The 18601-nt window shown below is 32.6% G+C and overlaps 4 protein-coding genes across 5 annotated transcripts; 2 read left to right on the forward strand and 2 right to left on the reverse strand.

The window, feature by feature from the left end:
• Positions 1-2218: 2218 nt before the first annotated feature.
• On the reverse strand, positions 2219-4832 carry LOC9306790 (receptor-like protein 12). Of its 2 annotated transcripts, XM_021019792.1 has the most exons (2): positions 3669-4832; positions 2219-3371 (listed from the first exon to the last, which is right to left on the reverse strand). In XM_021019792.1, exons 1-2 carry the CDS (start codon positions 4768-4770, stop codon positions 2389-2391), a joined length of 2085 nt encoding a protein of 694 aa, XP_020875451.1. In that variant the 5' UTR covers positions 4771-4832; the 3' UTR covers positions 2219-2388. The 2 variants fall into 2 exon arrangements, with proteins under 2 accessions (XP_020875451.1, XP_002870720.1); XM_002870674.2 differs by having other exon boundaries at positions 2219-4832.
• Positions 4833-7500: 2668 nt separating this feature from the next.
• On the forward strand, positions 7501-9456 carry LOC9306791 (protein ALTERED XYLOGLUCAN 4-like). Its single transcript, XM_021019809.1, has one exon. It carries the CDS (start codon positions 8311-8313, stop codon positions 8764-8766), a length of 456 nt encoding a protein of 151 aa, XP_020875468.1. The 5' UTR covers positions 7501-8310; the 3' UTR covers positions 8767-9456.
• A 113-nt stretch (positions 9457-9569) lies between these two features.
• On the reverse strand, positions 9570-10350 carry LOC9304742. Its single transcript, XM_002870675.2, has one exon. It carries the CDS (start codon positions 10235-10237, stop codon positions 9686-9688), a length of 552 nt encoding a protein of 183 aa, XP_002870721.1. The 5' UTR covers positions 10238-10350; the 3' UTR covers positions 9570-9685.
• A 749-nt stretch (positions 10351-11099) lies between these two features.
• LOC9306792 (protease Do-like 9) lies at positions 11100-14328 on the forward strand. Its single transcript, XM_002868624.2, has 9 exons — positions 11100-11946; positions 12269-12468; positions 12566-12746; positions 12819-13010; positions 13116-13348; positions 13442-13543; positions 13630-13680; positions 13754-13858; positions 13940-14328. The coding sequence occupies exons 1-9, from the start codon at positions 11334-11336 to the stop codon at positions 14048-14050; spliced, it is 1788 nt and encodes a 595-aa protein (XP_002868670.2). The 5' UTR covers positions 11100-11333; the 3' UTR covers positions 14051-14328.
• The last annotated feature ends 4273 nt before the right edge of the window (positions 14329-18601 follow it).

The raw sequence follows: 18601 nt of genomic DNA on the forward strand, positions 1-18601 counted from the left end.
AGTATCAGAATCATCAAGATCAATAATGTTAATGGGCTTTCGTGTCTTGTTTTCTTCCTTACCCATAGAGTGTGCTTGACCACTCCTTGAAACAGATTCTGATGCACTCATAGAAGCATGGACACTTACTGTCGTCGAATCCCGCATGAATTTGCCTAGACTTTGAAAAGGAGAGTTTGGATCACCAGCAGAGCGAACCATTAGGTCTATCCCAAAATGATCATCAATGGCAAGTTCAAACTAAAATACAAGTGTTGATTAGTGGACTTGTACTCATTTTACCAAATCTTTTGAATTATGGAGTATTGATCAATAAAAATGGATCTATTATTATCTCTTTCTCTCTCTAAAAAAAAAAAAAAAAATCTCATGTGAAGAGAGGTGAAATTATGGGCCCACTTCCACTATTAGTGGTGCCACTAAGAGCGATTGTGGTTGACCCATTTTAATTAAAGATAATTTCGGAATAGATGAAAAATGCACGAGGAGGCCTCCCGCAGTGAAACTCATTGAATAGTATGGACCTTCACTGATACAATTCCGACAGTCACTCCCTTCTACAACACTTTCAAAAATACTTGACATTCCTCCAGCTATCACAACTCCTCCGAACAACAGATATGAATCAAACAATGCAGGGAGCTTGTTGCGTAACGCCACAACAACTGGAGTAGTTATATGGTTGTCAACAAAGCTATTAACAACTTTCTGAACCCGTCTTACTCATCTAGCCATATCTTCATCAATCGTGAGATCGTGTTAGCGTTATATGGTATAAACCCTAATCTGGTGTTCTAGTGGATTAAAGACAATGAATGAATGGGTCAGTAGAGAAAAGTTTAGTAAGAGAGAGAGAGAAAAATGAGGAAAAAATGTCACAAAAAACCTTTATTTTTATTTTTTTTATAGATATTTAGTTGAGTGTGCTATTTGTTTTAAATGTTATGTGTTTTAAATATTTTTAAAAATATTTGTTTTGTTCCGCGTTAGTTAGAAATTTTCCATCTTAAAATCGTTCTCTTTTTAAACAACTATCCATTTTATAATATTTATTTGAGAAATTGTTAAAAATGCCCCTTTTTCAATACCCCTTTTCAAAAATGCCCCTTTTGAGAGTCCATTTTTAAGTTTGCCCTCTTTTAATTTTTAATGACCATTTTACCCTTATTTGAAACAAAATTAGGTCCACAAAATACAAAATATTTTTTGGCGGGAAAAGTGATCCCGCAATTTTCCCGCCAAAACACTTGTAAAAACCTTTAAAATACCTTGTAAAATTTTCCCGTAAAAATTTTTCCCGCCAAAAAATTTTCCCGCCAAAAAATTTTTTTTGCGGGAAAAGTGATTCCGCAATTTTTTTTCCGAAATTTTTTTGGCGGGAAAAATTTACAAGGTATTTTAAAGGTTTTACGGAGTATTTACAAGTGTTTTGTAAGGTTTTACAATGTATTTTAAAAGGTTTTACAAGGTACTTATAAGGTTTTATAAGGTATTTATAACTTGTAAAACCTTATAAAAAACTTGTAAAACCTTATAACTTGTAAAACCTTATAAAATAGCTTGTAAAATCTTATAATATCTTATAAATACTTTATAAATACGTTGTAAAACCTTTTAAAATACATTGTAAAACCTTATAAATACCCTGTAAAAACCCTTTAAAATACCTTGTAAATTTTTCCCGCCAAAAATTTTCCCGCCAAAAATTTGCGGAATCACTTATCCCGCAAAAAAAAATTTTTGGCGGGAAAAAATTTTACGGGAAAATTTTACAAGGTATTTTAAAGGTTTTACAAATTTTTACAAGTGTTTTGGCGGGAAAAATTGGGGGATCACTTTTCCCGCCAAAAAATATTTTGTATTTTGTGGACCTAATTTTGTTATATTTCCTTATATATTTATGATATCTTTTATTAAAAGAAGGGTAATTTAGTCATTTTGTACATAAAAGGGGTATTTTTAAAAATGGACATCCAAAAGGGGCATTTTTGAAAAGGGGTATTGAAAAAGGGGCATTTTTGTGAGTCTCCCTATAATCTATAATAATTAACTAATCTAAAAAAATCTATAATAGTTCATTAATTTCTTAAAAAGACGTGCTCAAGCTAATAATATAACAAGCTAAGTACTTTACAAAATAACAGATCTACTTTAGTCTTGAGATATAAAGAGTAGTTCAAAGTGTGTACTGTGTAGTTTAGTTTACTAAACAAGCATGTGAGTAACATTTTGAAGTGTACATAGTATGTCTAATACGAAACAGATTAACAAGAAAATCAAAGTTGTGTTGTTAGTTTATCGTTAAAGCCCGAAAAGCAAAGAGTAGGAAACTGATTATTTTACATATGATTCAACACCAAAACGAAGAAGAAGAAGAAACAATACATCTCAAAGGCGAAACAACTTATAGAACAAGACCGGTTTGTATCGAGCAAGGGCTTGTCCGATCGCCAGTCCAAACAACACTCCGGGTCCATAGCCTATTGCAGCTGCTTTCCAGTTCAACGCGTGTTCTTGCTTTGGTAGTTCTTGCTCTTGTGTCTGTGGTGTTGATGGTGCTCCATTTCCCCTAAAACAACTCTCTTGAAGAGGAAGACCACAAAGATTGATATTCCCTTCAAAGGAGGATTTAGGTTGCCCTCCAATCTGTGTACTCTGTGGTATTTGGCCGGTGAGTCTGTTATGTGACATGTTAACATATCCCAAAAACGTGAGGTCTCTTAGCTCTTGAGGTATATTTCCAGAGATTCGGTTTTGAGATAGATCCAATGACTCGAGTTGTTTAAGCTTGGCCAAAGACGATGGAATACGACCAGTGAAAGAGTTGTTAGATAAGTCCAGAACAATCAACGATTTCAAGAAACCTATTGATTCTGGAATCTGTCCTTCAAAGCTATTTCCTGAGAAATCTATTGATGTGTATGTGTCTGGGATCTTTCCCAACTCTATGCTTCGTCCTTTGATTCTCAAATGAATGGAAGGATAAGACCAAAGCGGGGTCTCATATTTAGAGTGTTCATCTCCTGTGTACTCTGGCCAACGATAGCCTTGTGGGATATTAACCAAAGGTGCACTCCAATTCGCAAAGTAACTTTGTGGCAGGCTCCCGTTGAAGCTGTTACGGGATATATCAATTATCCGCAGTGCGGTAAATGAAAGAGAGATCTCAGGAGAAGAAATGGGACCATGAAATCTGTTTGATCTCAGAACAATGATTTCAAGACGTGTCAAAGCCTTCAGCCAGAAAGGGAAAGTGTCGTTGATGTGGTTTCCTTCCACATTTAGAAACTTTAGGCTTGTGCAATTTACTAGAGACCTTGGAAGCTTCCCACTTATTTGGTTGTGGCCAACGTCAAGTAGTACTAAGCGATCTTCTATGTCCGGAAGTCTCCCAGTAAGGTTGTTGTTACTGAGTTTCAACGCTTCTAGTCCTAGTGATACATTTGTCAAACATCTGGGAATTGACCCACTGAAGTTGTTGTTTGATAGATCAAGGAGACTCAGTCGAAATCTTTTGCAGAATATAAGTGGTATGCCTCCAGTGAAATAATTATTTGATGCAGCCATGATGTGGACATAAGGTGGAATAATAGGAAAAGATCCTTTAAAGGCATTTGAACTCAAATCTAACTCCGAAATCGACGAATTAAGGATTACTTTTGGCGTACCTTCTAAGGAATCGATGGAGTTGTGTGAGAGATTTACATGGAGCATAGAAGGCAGATTCCATAACAACTCAGGCACTTTTCCTTTAATTCTATTATTGGAAATGTCTAACCACCATAATCTTTGTAAGTCCTTAATAAACATCGGGAACTCGGTAATGTTACAGCTCGACAACTCTAGATGTGTCAAATTTTCCGAACCGGTACCAACCACTGACACACTATTTCCGGAAAGATCCAAACGCTCTAGAGACTTGAAGAGCAAGAAATCGAAGTTGAATGTGTAGGGTGTCTTTTGAAAAGATAAGTCAATACGCATGAGGTTGGCTAATTTTGAGATAGGTTCTAGGATTCGATGACTCATAAGGTTATAGGCCATGTCTAAAATTAAAAGCTTAGAGGTTGCAGAAGGATTTATATTTTCAAGAGGGTCACTAAGATGGTTTTGGCGTAGGTTAAGAGAAACTAGGAAAGGCATGGTGAAGAGGTAAGCAGGAATGGGTCCAGAAAACTTATTATATGATAGGTCTATATTTTCAAGAAGGGTTAAATTATGTAGACTGGGAATACGACCGGTGAGCTTGTTATATGAAAGGTCTAAATTAGTTAACCGGCTTAGGTTACTTATTGAGGATGGAACTTCTCCGATAAACCCATTTTTGCTAAGATCCAAGGATTCCAAGTAGGTGAGTCTGCCAAATCCAGAGGGGATAGGGGACGAGTCAAAATGATTTTCAGAGAGATCGAGGTACCTGAGGTGTTGGAATCTGAAGAGGCTACTATTAGCCATGAGACTAGTGAGACATTGACGACCAAGGGACAGCTCCTTCACCACACCGGTCTCGCTATCAAAGGAAACCCCACTAAAGGAGTTAGAGTCTTTGGTCCAGGAGCTTATATTTGCTCTAGTGTCCATTCGACCAAAGTAATCGAGTTTCCAAGTGAGGTCGCAGTTGAAGGATGGAAACTCATTCTTCAAATCCAAGAGAATCTCAACTTGGTCGCGAGGGAAAGGAAATGGTAGAGTGTAAACTGAGTCGCTGGTCACAAAGACGCAACAGAAGAAAGAAGTGATCAAGAAAACGGCCAAATGCGATCTCATCATATGAAGATATGAAGAAGAAATTGGTATGTATGATTTGGTCAATTTTGTAGTCTAATTCTAACAATTATATATAATAAAGATAAAGAGTTATGTCACATCGCTTGACTTGGAAATTTTGAGTCTTTCAGCATGTAAATATTGACCAAGACAAAGACAATGGACCAATTAATAATTTTTGGTGTCTTTAATTATCCAACTGTAGTCTTCTAGATAATTTTTTTTTTTTTTTTGTCAACAGCTTAAATTAGAGTTCAAAAGAGCCATTTTTGAGAAATGTTGTTTACATATGTGTCTCCTAGATACTTTATATTGAATAAAATCGTTTTTTTTTCCTGGACAAACGAGTCCTAGAAAGTAGAACCTATCACACAACAATTTAAAAAGAAGAACGAGAATTTAACATTTAAAAAAATATATCAATAATACTATTATTTGGGGAGTACATTTTATAAGATACATTTAACTAACCTTCTCTTTCGTAAAAAATTACTTAAGAATGTCATTAGAAATAAAATTTTATAGAATAAATTAATTCAACTTATTAAGGATAAACAAGTCAAATACTATTTTATACAATTTAATTAATATAATTTAATTATAAAACGAAAATTTATTATTAATTTCTTTAAAAAGAATGACCAATCAAAATAAACATATAAGATTTGATATCTAAATTACCATATTAATTTGTTATTAATCATTATACTTCAAATTTCATCTTTGTATGATTCTATTTCTATAAATAAATAAATCATTATATCATCTATATAATAAAAAGAAAAGTATATTTTTTCCGCATATACCAAGATTTGAATTTTTAAAAACGAATATAAATTATTCAATGTATAAAAGAACAAATTTAACGGGTCAAAAATTCATATTTGAGTAATTTATTCCTCTTTTTTCAATATCATCAATACTTAATAGATCAAAAATTTATGAAATATAAATACTCTAATTTGATTTTTTGAAACAAATATTTATAATAGCCGGCGGGTTGAATATAATATATTATATGATGAAATGAGTTATGATCCTTATAACTATTTAAATAGTTATATTTAATTTCATATCATTTTTTTTTTTAAATTCATAATTTTACATACTACAATAAAAAATTTTAAAGATTTTAATTTGGAACATTTTAAAAAAATTTAATTTAATATATTAAAGAATATCATAAATATTTAATAGATTAAAAAGAAAAAAAAAATTTAAATACAATAATTTGATTTTCTAAAAAAATATGTTTAAAATATTTATAGTAAGCGGCGGGTTAAATGTAATGTATTATATGGTACAAAGTTATGATCCTTATAACAGACGGCATTTTAAGATTTTATTATGAGATGAGTTAAATAAGGTTTGACACTTCTAAATATTTGAAAATTTGATTCTGCAAGCAATTTTGAAAATAATAAATAATAGATTGTGCCGCAATATTTTCATAAAAATTGTAAAATAAAAATATAGACTCCACACACGGATTGAATTTGGTATTATTATATATCAAATATATGTTTATAACATATTTGATTATGTGAATAATTGGTAAATTCCGTAATTAGCTCAAACAAATCTCTATTTCAACAACCAATGAATCAGAATTTGAAAAAATAATTTCTTAAATTAATTCAAAATAATAGCTAATTTTTTTAAGTAATTCAAAATAATCTACGTTTTAGATGCGATTCATTTATGTTATTTTGATTTTTGATCTAACTAAATTATATGCACTCTCATTTTGTGGTTGTTAACATAAATTAACTCATTGTTCAAACAATATTAATTTTTTTAAAAACTAATTTTATTTTCCGTTTTCATATCTTAAAAAAAAAAATCCATAATTGAATACTATAGAAAAAGGAAAATATTGTCCAAAAATATATATATATATATATATATATATATATATATATTTATTCTAATATTATATATAGGGACTGACAAAAAATATTATTTTTTTCACTTACTATTATAATATATCACAAATTTATTCTAAAACATAAAGTTTATAAATTTTGTAATAAATGAAATTCAACCCGTACTGTAGTACGGGTGATGATCTAGTTCTTATTTACTATAAATGGAAATTAGTAAATATCAAAATCTAGATTACTTAGACACATTTCAGAATCTAATAGATTATCTATAACCAATATTACATATTGCTTGCCATTTTCATTAAGTGTATTCATTTTTTGGTTATATTTTAAAGTAATAGTTAGTTTTATACCTCATACAAGAACAAATATTTAAATCCCTACCAAAAAAAAGAACAAATATTTAAATACTAATTAAGCATTAAAACATGCACCTTTTTCCAAAATATTACATAGACAATTACTTCATAGCTATTTTCCTTCCAAATTAATTTTTATATCTCTAGATTTTTTTCTTCTGTTCTATCTTTTCTACTTGATAACTCAAAATAAAATATAAATAGGTGTTCACACACACTTCACATATATGGTGGTAATGTTTTGGATACTTGTCGACATGCAACGATGGATTTATCATCAAACTTGCGGGAAAAAATCAAAGAAAGTGACGACCAGAAGGAGGAGGACATTGGCACTATATCTCTTGCTTTGTATAACTCTATTCTCCATCACTTTCTTCTTATTTCCTCATAATTCTTTCAACCCCATTAACAATTACAATGTTCTCTACGTCGAACCTCAACTAAGTAAGTTTAAATGTTTTTATTATTGAAATGCAAACCCCAAATTGTTGAAATCTTTTTTTTACTTAGAAATTAAAGCATGACTTTGATGATGGATGTAAACTTTTGTAGGGTATCTAAAACTTTGGCACATACTGCATATAGTTGTGTTATTAATTGTTGTCGTTGTTTTAGATTTTAAGGACTGTGACTTGTCTAAAGGACAATGGATTCGAGACGAAAGAGGGTCGCTGTACTCAAACTCTACCTGTCCTACAATACCCGACTCGAAAAACTGCTTAAAACATGGGAGACCAAACACAGATTTCTTGTTCTGGAGATGGAAACCCGAAGGATGTGAACTTCCGAGATTCAATCCCAAAGCTTTTCTCGAACTTGTTCGCGGCAAAAAGATGAATTTCATTGGTGATTCAGTAGCCAGAAACCACATGGAGTCTCTTCTCTGCCTCTTGTCAATTGTAAGACTCTATTTGTATAAGATCTTGTGACATAACTCCTTAAGCTTGTGACTTAAGAAATCTCGTTTCTTTGCTTTGGTTTCACAGGAAGAAACTCCGAAAGATATCTAAAAGGATGCAGATGAGAGAAACAGGATATGATACTTTCGAGAGCATGACTTCACTCTATCTACCTCATGGACTAAGTTTCTAGTGGCGGGATTCGAGAGGACTCATGCTAACAAGACCGGAACAGGAATTTATGATCTCGACATTGACAAGATCGATGAGCAATGGGCGAAGGATCTGCCAAATACAGACATTGCCATTGTTTCAGCTGGTCATTGGTTATTCAGACCAATATACATACATAGAGGAGATGAGACAATTGGTTGCATCTTCTGTAACTTACCAAACATGACACAGATTAGCTTGAAAGAAGGGTTTAAGCTGGTTTTCTCAGCTGCTTTTAAGCACATCAATGGATGTCAAAACTGCAAAGACAACTTAGTTACGCTTCTCAGGACGTTTTCGCCTACCCATTTTGAGAATGGGACTTGGAACACTGGAGGAGCTTGCGGGAGGACGATCCCCTTTAGGGTAGATGAAATCAGCCAGCAAAGTAGCGATATGGAAATCAGAACATCTCAGATAGAACAGCTTGAAGAGATTAAAAGTGACAGCTTAAAGAAGAAGAAGTTTGCGGTTTTGGATGTGACTAGGGCTATGCTAATGAGACCAGATGGGCACCCGAATTCTTACTGGGGGAATAAATGGATGAAGGGTTTCAATGACTGTACTCACTGGTGCTTGCCTGGACCAATCGATGCCTGGAGCGAGTTTCTCATGGCACTACTTAGACAACTCAGGTAAATTTTGAGGATAAGAAATTTTAAAAAGTATAAGGTGATGTCTTTAATTCAATTCTCATAGAAACCTTTAGTTATATGTGTAAGAAAGAGAAGACACATATAAACAGGACATATACAAAACTGTACATACCTGATTGTTTCATGTATTCATGATCATAGCCTGCAAAAAACATTTAAGCAGAGTAATAACAGTTTCCACCATTCTTAGTGTTCATGTGAAGATATGAAACATAAATAATCTTCCAAAGAATCTCAAAATGGATGACATAGAAATAAATCGACGTATCGGAAAATTTCAACAGACATTGCGATCTAAAAGACCACCTTAAACAGACCTTGTCCCAGACTCCAGAGACTAAAAATTACAGAGAACTGAGACAGAAATGGCAACAGCTAACTTACTCACCAACTATGACTACAACACAAAACTTCAATTGTATCCTAACTCTTAACTTTAGCAATCATAACATCATTCAGATCAAAACACATATCAACAAAAGCTGAGAATATAATAAGAGAACTGGGAAAGGTGAGATTGATAAATAGCAATTCTCCAACTATTCCTTAGAAATTCCAAGTTTCAACAGTAAAGACATGTGAACTTCTAAAGATTCTCTAAGCAATTTATTAAAGAGCATAAGCTCAAAGTGGATGTAATAGAAACAAATCAACAGATCATTGAGTAATAGCTAAATTCTTCACTTACCATGACTACAACACAAAGCTTCTATGTTTTCTATTAGTTAACTCTAGCAATCATAACATCATTCAGATGGTAATACATAATCGATAAAAGCTTGAAAGTGAAGAAATTTCCCCAGTTCAGATTGATAAATAGCAATTCTCCAACTATTCCATAGAATTCAACAGTAAAGATCGATGCTTTACATAGAGAAATCACATAAAACCAACACAACAGATCAAGACTCCAAAGTGTTACCAAGAGGAAATGAGAAGACTTCGCGAACCGGAGAAAACTCAACAAGACCAATCTCCATACCATAACCATTCACCGGAAGCTTCAAATCTCTCAACACAGAGAAAGCCTCAGCCATACGTGACTTAGGAACATCAAGAGCCACAGGACAAAACGGAACCCAAGAATCAACACGATAATCTTCACCAATCTCAACAGATTCTTTCTTCATCGTGTCACATAACTGAGACTGTAACTGAAGAAGCGAGAGAGACGGTGTCGGAGATAGAAACAGTACGTTGTTGTCGCTAGAGAAGGTACCGATAGTGGAGAACGAGATCGAGATTGGTTCTTGCTTCGATACGAAGTTTTTGATGACGGATTCGAGTCTCGTTGAATCGAAGAAAGAGGTAGAGAAGAGTGTTATATGTGGACGAGACTCAGTGTTGATCAATTTGGTACTGATTTGACGGCGAGCGAAGACGTTCCATGCTTTCAAAACTTGGTTTTCGAGTGCTGGATCGAAGTAAAGCTCGATTGCGTAGCCTTCTGACATTTGTGGTTTCAAGTCGGAATCGAAGATCGGAGACAGAGATCTGGGAAATTAGTAAAGGATTTTGGATCAAAATCTGGGAAATTTGGAGATATGTTGAGGAGAGATTTACTCAAAAGGGAAAGTGAGATATCATGAAATTGTCAGATTTGGTTTGTTCATTTTAACCGAACCTAACCGAACCGAACCGATATAACCGAATAGTTTGGTTTGGTTCGGTTTCAAACTCGTTTTATGTTTATTAATTCGTTTTTCTTGAGCTAAAACCAAACTAAACTTACAGATTAATGGTGTAAATCGTATCGGAGGTCTAGAGTGCGGCATGCAGAGCCGTTCGTAGTGGTCTGAGTGTTTCGGGGAGCATGTCCATCGTAGAGATGTCGTACATGCAGAACCGTCCGTTGACGATCCGAGTGTTGCGGAGAGAGCTGCGCTGTGGAATCGTTATTCGTGGAAACTGTTCATCGTAATCGCATATGCTGCAGTTGATTATCAGCATAATTAGGCGATGATGGTTATCAGCATTATCAACAATCTACTGATGATGTAGTAAGACGACAAAAAAAATAAAAATAAACTCAAATCGAACTTTAGTAAATTCGGTTTGAGTTCAGCTACAGCTTTTTTAAACCAAATTAATCAAACCGGACCGAATCTAAAATTGAAAATTAACCGAAATGCCTACCTCTAAATAGTAAATACCAATAATTTTCCATTAATAAATAGGAAATTCAATGTTCTGGGAAAATTATTTTATTTTCTTAGTCGAATTAATGGGAAAATTGTGTTTACTTACTAATCTGTGTAATTTCGGTTTAGAATTTTGAGATGAAATTTCACCAACTAGGCTAAACTTGATGGGTTAAATTCGGTAATTAAAAGCCCAAGCTCGTTATATCTAACTAATGGGCCTAACGTCAGGCCCATTTGTCTTATATTCAGACACGACGGGACAATGATCGCCGATTTCTAACAATCCTGTGCGATAACCTCACTCTCCGACTATAAACCCTAGCCGCGTCTTCTGGAAAATTTCAATTTCAATTTCGCTGAGAAGTTACAATCCAGAGGAAAAGATCATCTTTTTCCTTCTGGGTTAATGGAAAAGATGAAGACTTCTCAAAAGAGAGGACGCAAACACAAAAGACAAGATGCTTCATCGGCGGGAAACGCCGGCGGCGAAGTTGAAGAAGCTTCCGTTAACGAAGCATCGTTACCTCAGTCTCCTGAGCCTGTTTCAGCTTCTGAAGCAAACCCATCTCCGTCGCGACGCAGTCGTGGGAGAGGTAAAAAGCGTAGATTGAACAATGAATCAGAAGCTAATAACCAGAGGACGTCGTCACCAGAGCGTAGTAGATCTCGTCTTCATCATTCTGATTCGAAGAATGGTGATTGTAGCAATGGGATGATTGTTTCAGCAACTACTGAATCGATTCCTGCTGCTCCAAGTTGGGAAACTGTGGTTAAAGTTGTTCCTTCAATGGATGCTGTGGTTAAAGTCTTTTGTGTTCACACTGAACCTAATTTCTCGTTGCCATGGCAAAGGAAACGACAGTATAGTTCTGGTAGTAGTGGTTTTATTATTGGAGGAAGAAGAGTTTTGACTAATGCACATTCTGTTGAGCATCATACTCAAGTTAAACTCAAGAAGCGTGGCTCTGATACTAAGTATTTGGCGACAGTCTTGGCCATTGGAACTGAATGTGACATTGGTATGAATTTTGTATCTAATTTCTGCATCTGTTTTCTGTTGTTTTATACTGTTTTCAGTGTAGTTTGAGTTGCAATGGAAGGTTTAAGTAATCAGAATTGAATGGAAGTTTAGCAACTGATGATTTATTAATGATGGTAAGACTATTTTTAGTGTAGTTTGAGTTGCAATTGAAGTTGAAGTAGTCACAATTTATTGTTTTTTCTATGGATTGTATTTGTCTCCTTGTTATGTCTGTTATAAGTTGATTGGCAAATGTATGAAGTTTGGAATTTTACTGTTCTTGTCTATGGGCTGATGGTGTTATACACTTGGATTTACAGCTTTGTTGACTGTTACGGATGATGAGTTTTGGGAAGGAGTATCTCCTGTGGAGTTTGGCGATTTACCAGCTTTGCAAGATGCTGTTACTGTTGTTGGTTATCCAATTGGTGGTGATACAATCTCTGTCACAAGCGGTGTTGTTTCGCGGATGGAGATATTGTCGTATGTGCACGGATCAACCGAGCTTTTGGGATTGCAGGTTCTACAATACATTTGACAAGATTTTGGTCCTTCAATTTATCTGACTCAGAAGTTTAGGGCACTTATAATAGTGTTTTCTTTTTTTGTCTTTTCAGATTGATGCAGCTATTAATTCTGGGAATTCTGGTGGTCCTGCATTTAACGACAAAGGAAAGTGTGTTGGCATTGCGTTTCAGTCGTTGAAACACGAAGATGCTGAGAATATTGGTTATGTCATTCCCACACCAGTGATTGTACATTTCATTCAAGATTATGAGAAGCATGATAAATACACAGGTAAGTTTCATCGATGATTATGTTGTTTGTTATCTCTACATGTGCTATATTTTCATACTTGTACTCTTTTAGGTTTTCCTGTTCTTGGAATTGAGTGGCAAAAGATGGAAAATCCTGATTTGCGTAAGTCCATGGGTATGGAATCTCATCAAAAGGGAGTGCGGATAAGAAGAATCGAGCCAACTGCTCCAGAATCACAGGTTTTGAAGCCTTCCGATATTATCCTTAGCTTTGACGGAGTTAATATTGCTAATGATGGAACTGGTAATAATTCTTACAGTTAGATATTTATTTGAGCTTATTTCTGGTCAAGTCTAGACATTCCCTGGCTATAACATTACTGTTCTTGTTTTTTTTTTTGTTTTTCAGTTCCATTTAGGCATGGAGAACGAATTGGCTTTAGCTATCTTATATCTCAAAAGTACACTGGAGATTCTGCTCTTGTGAAGGTTCTACGTAACACAGAAATTTTAGAGTTCAACATAAAACTTGCAATCCACAAGAGGCTAATCCCTGCACATATAAGTGGAAAACCTCCTTCGTACTTCATTGTTGCTGGCTTTGTTTTTACAACTGTCTCTGTTCCATATCTTCGATCTGAGGTCGTTTACTCTCTCTATCTCTCTTTACTTTCTCACTCTCTCATGCATCCAATCACAGTTTATATAACCATTTCCCAATAATATGTTTTGCAGTATGGAAAAGAATATGAATTTGACGCACCTGTCAAGCTATTGGAGAAACATCTTCATGCAATGGCTCAATCCGTGGACGAGCAGCTTGTTGTAGTTTCACAGGTTGGTTTCTTTTGTCAACTCCTTACGCAATTACTAATATTATTCCTGTTTGTTGTCCAAAACCTCAACATCAATATCACTTGCAGGTTCTTGTTTCTGACATTAACATTGGATACGAGGAGATTGTCAACACCCAGGTTTGTGGAATTGCATTATCACTTGTCACTTTGTTGATACGTCTGTCACTCTAAATGTTTAACTACTGTGTAGGTTCTCGCTTTCAATGGCAAACCTGTGAAAAACTTGAAAGGTTTAGCTGAGATGGTGGAGAAATGTGAGGATGAATATATGAAGTTTAATCTAGATTATGATCAGGTATATTATTTTCTCATCTTCCCTTACTTTTATACAAACTTATAACAACTTTTAAGCTAAAATTATTTGGTGATTTTACAGCTTGTTACTCTGGAAACTAAGAGAGCAAAGGAAGCAACTTTAGATATTCTGACCACACATTGCATACCTTCTGCTATGTCTGATGATCTCAAGGCTGAAGAAAGAAACTGAAACAGGAGGCACAACCATACACAGAAGGAGAGAAAGAGAGAGTTTGGTCCATTGGAAGGACAGAAGCAAATACAGTCATTGAAAAGACAAAGAGAAGCTCACACCATAATTTAATTTTTCTTGATTTCTGTTTGTTTTTGTATTTGGAAAAATATGCAGGAAGAAATACGTTGGTTATTTTTTTTTATCTCTTTTATTTTCTTCTCTGTTTGAACTTGGTAGAACAATCATATATCCCCAAAAAAAGTAAGAAAAAAAAGAAAGCAAAATGGATGAGATATAGTCGTATCATCCTCCAAGTTATAACTAAAAATCATCATAGCTTCTTGTCCCAAAATACTTCACTTTCCATTCATCTCTATCCTTATACGTCCAGACACATTAACTGTTACACATTGTTTGGATTGGAACATGTACATTTCCACAAAACCTAGACAACCTCGTACTGCAAATAAGAACTTGGATCAATCCTTTAATAGACATCCTCGTACTACAAAGCATGTAGAATGCATGGAAGGTAAACCAATGAACAACAACTTCTCAGCATAGGGAAACTAGTGAAAAGATTCAAGCTCCATGATAAAACATCTCTTGTTTTATGTATCGGTCCTTCAGGATCTTGAATAAAGTAAGGAAAATGAATATTCAAATGTAGTTCAATCAGAATTGGTGTTTCAGACAATTAAGGTTTTGATTGGTGACTTTATATATTGCCAGTAAGGATTATATCACCTTCCTTGTTACCCAATCAATCACCTATGTTTTACAAGAAGGTAGTACAAAATGTGGCATTCCAATTTTTTGTTCATATGAAATGGAGGCTATGGGCTGTACAATGTTTTGCACATAAAACATGGAGGGTACATCGAACATGACAGTACAACAGTTTTTATATCGGGAAAATTTTTTAGAAATGTTTTTGAAAAAGGTGATGGCTTTTTCACTCATTTTCTCGATCTTTGGTTGCAATAGATTGTTTTGGAAAAAAGTTTAGAAAATTTCTAAGGGGATACTATTGGTTTGTTATTTAAATAGTGTTTTGATGACTTTAATAAAATTATAGAAAGTAAATAAATGAAAGATTCTAAACGATTGATAGTGAGTTTTCTATAATTTTGTTGATTAGTTATTCCATAATCTCGCAAAGTTTATCAGACCATCTTTCTATTTTGCTGATACTTTTCTTGACTTTATTTTATGAAAAAAGTGTATAAAATCACAAACTAATAACATAATAATTTAATTCATTAACAATCAAAGATTCTTTTATTTTAGTTGAATAACACAAAACTTTTATTGATTTTATAAAATTTTGAATCCAATAACCCCAAATTTATGAAGATTTTAGAAAACATTTTACAAATTATAAACTAATAACACCAAACTTTAATAGAGTTTAATAAAATCTTGATTGAATAACAACAGATTCTACATAACATTTAAAGTAATTAAAACACTATTTAAATCAAAAACATGAAGAGAAAATTTAAATAATTTCCATCCTAAAAAAGAAATATAGGTATCCCGTCCGATTTTTTTACCCAACTTTCTATATGTTGGATGAAAATAAATAGGGAGACTTACAAAAATGCCCTTTTTTCAATACCCCTTTTCAAAAATGCCCCCTTTGGTTGTCCATTTTTAAAAATACCCCTTTTTATGTACAAAATGACTAAATTACCCTTCTTTTAATAAAAGATATCACAAATATATAAGGTAATATAACAAAATTAGGTCCACAAAATACAAAATATTTTTTGGCGGGAAAAGTGATCCCTCAATTTTTCCCGCCAAAACACTTGTAAAAACTTGTAAAACCTTTAAAATACCTTGTAAAATTTTCCCGTAAAATTTTTTCCCGCCAAAAATTATTTTTTGCGGGAAAAGTGATTCCGTAATTTTTTTGGCGTTAAATTTTTGGCGGGAAAAATTTACAAGGTATTTTAAAGGTTTTTTACAGGGTATTTATAAGGTTTTACAATGTATTTTAAATGGTTTTACAACGTATTTATAAGGTATTTATAAGATATTATAAGATTTTACAAGCTATTTTATAAGGTTTTACAAGTTATAAGATTTTACAAGTTTTTTATAAGGTTTTACAAGTTTTTTACAAGTTATAAATTCCTTATAAAACTTTATAAGTACCTTGTAAAACCTTTTAAAATACATTGTAAAACCTTACAAAACACTTGTAAATACTTCGTAAAACCTTTAAAATACCTTGTAAATTTTTCCCGCCAAAAATTTTCCCGCCAAAAAAATTTTGCCAAAAAAATTGCGGAATCACTTTTCCCGCAAAAAAAATTTTTTGGCGGGAAAATTTTTTTGCGGGAAAAATTTTTACGGGAAAATTTTACAGGGTATTTTAAAGGTTTTTTACAAGTGTTTTGGCGGGAAAATTGCGGGATCACTTTTCCCGCCAAAAAATATTTTGTATTTTGTGGACTTAATTTTGTTTCAAATAAGGGTAAAATGGTCATTAAAAATTAAAAGAGGGCAAACTTAAAAATGGACTCTCAAAGGGAGCATTTTTGAAAAGGGGTATTGAAAAAGGGGCATTTTTAACAATTTCTCTAGATTATAAGGTCCAACAAGAGTGAAATTATTTCATTTAGCAAGCTATTCTTTCATATGCAACACTATTTCTTTCAGATCAGTAATTTTTGCTTTTTACATCTCTGATACGTTTTCTATGTTTTGTATTTAGTCTTCTGTTTCTTTTTCTCTTAAAAACCACAGTGTTTGTTGAGATTTGTGTACCTTTTAACTAATTGCAAAAAAATTTTATTTTTATTTTTTCTGTTTACTTAGTGGTTATTTAATATTATAATAGAATAATTCATATGATACGGTTCGAAAAAAAATATTATCCCGTTAAAAGTATTTTCTGGATCTACCACTTAATTATTATCCATAGAGAGTCTTGAGTTCACTTCTCAAAATAAAAAGGACACTGAGTCTAAATATGGTTTTGGGGTTTTGATGCAATTAAAAATAAAAAAGAAAAACGAAATGTAAGCAAATGGTATTTTTAATTTGGATTTTGGGTACCAGTTTACTAGGTTACTAGAATTTAACTCGCGGTATACTGCGGGGCTATATTTTTTTTAAAAAATGTAACGTTATTTTTTAAAAGATTAACCAAATATATATCATATTAATTTGTATTTTTAAATGTAGATATCTATCTATGTATTATTTAGTGTATGATTACTATTGTTTAGGTTTCAATTTTTGAAGTATAGATACGAAAACATATATTTTTTTTAAGTAACGATGTATGGTGGATTTTAAAATTGTTTTACTCCACAGTATACCGTGGGTCGGGTTTTTGATAACTAAAAATTTTAAATTTTAAGTTGTATTTGTTTTGTTAATATTATTTCTTTTGTTTTGTGTTTAAGATTGTATAATTGTATATTGATTGTTAATTTTAGGATTTCATCCGTGATATAACGTTATTTATTAATATCGACCCAAACCCGTCATCCCATATAAACCCTTCTATATTATGCCTTTAGCTAAATTATTAGTGTTATAAAATCCAAGAAAATAAATTTATTGTTATAAATTCCAATAATTTTAGGATCTCACCCGTGGTATACCATTTTTTGAACGACTTTAAATTTATACTACTAATATATATTTTAAATTTATCATATAAAGTATATGATTTCAAGTTTTTGTGTTTTTTTTTAATTTAAATAAAGTAAATGATGATAGATATATTTTGATTATTATAAATCAGTATTTTTATTGTTATGCAAAATGTTAATATAAATTTTTTGTATAAATGTTTTTTGAAGATATATGTAAAGATTGTGTAGAGATTTTAAGAAACAAATTAGGCAAGATATTGTTTGGTTAATATCTTTTATTTAAATTTTGTAAAAAGTAAATAATTAATGCTAATGGCATTCTTTGTAAATACTTAGCAACTCTAGGATTTATTTACTAAGTGTACTCCAAAAATGTATATATAGATCCCGTTCACGCGGTTTGTAAGATCAGTTTAATAAATAAATATACTTTTGTGAAAGAAAAAAAAAAGCCAATGGCATTTTTAATTTGGATTTTGATCAGTTGAATTTTAATTTGTAAATAAAATTTTAATTTATTATAGTTAAAATGGGTTTTGTTTTTTTTTTTGCAAGTTTTTGTTTAAATTCTTAGAACACCTCTCTAACAAAAGCAGTATCTAAGTCCCGGTCCAATTTTTTAAAACCTCTAAATGTTGCTCAAAATATTTTTGCTCACTACGTTGCATTTATTATAAAACAGTCTTTTTTGGTGAATATAATTTTACATTCATACAAAAAAAAACAACAGTATCTAAGAGCATAGCAATGGTCATATCTAGTAGAATCTTTAACTATTAAAATAAAGGAAAAAATTAAAAAAAAAAATGGAAGAGAGAGTGATAGAGACTTTCTCTTATAAGAAATGTTTCTTACACATGTCCTTTTACAATTAGTCTAGTTGAAATACTTTTCAATAAATTATTAATATAATTTGTGTTCACACGGAAATAAGAAACCCAAATTGAGA

The sequence above is a fragment of the Arabidopsis lyrata genome (assembly GCF_000004255.2).
Source record: "Arabidopsis lyrata subsp. lyrata unplaced genomic scaffold ARALYscaffold_7, whole genome shotgun sequence".
NCBI lineage: Eukaryota > Viridiplantae > Streptophyta > Magnoliopsida > Brassicales > Brassicaceae > Arabidopsis > Arabidopsis lyrata.

Bases quoted from the DNA above. Each gene is read 5' to 3' on its own strand.
- LOC9306791 (XM_021019809.1), top strand. From the start codon at position 8,311: ATGACACAGATTAGCTTGAAAGAAGGGTTTAAGCTGGTTTTCTCAGCT.
- LOC9306790 (XM_002870674.2), bottom strand. From the start codon at position 4,770: ATGATGAGATCGCATTTGGCCGTTTTCTTGATCACTTCTTTCTTCTGT.
- LOC9306792 (XM_002868624.2), top strand. From the start codon at position 11,334: ATGGAAAAGATGAAGACTTCTCAAAAGAGAGGACGCAAACACAAAAGA. The intron at 13,349-13,441 runs GTCGTTTACTCT...TATGTTTTGCAG, and splicing joins TTCCATATCTTCGATCTGAG to TATGGAAAAGAATATGAATT. The intron at 13,859-13,939 runs GTATATTATTTT...GTGATTTTACAG, and splicing joins TTAATCTAGATTATGATCAG to CTTGTTACTCTGGAAACTAA.
- LOC9304742 (XM_002870675.2), bottom strand. From the start codon at position 10,237: ATGTCAGAAGGCTACGCAATCGAGCTTTACTTCGATCCAGCACTCGAA.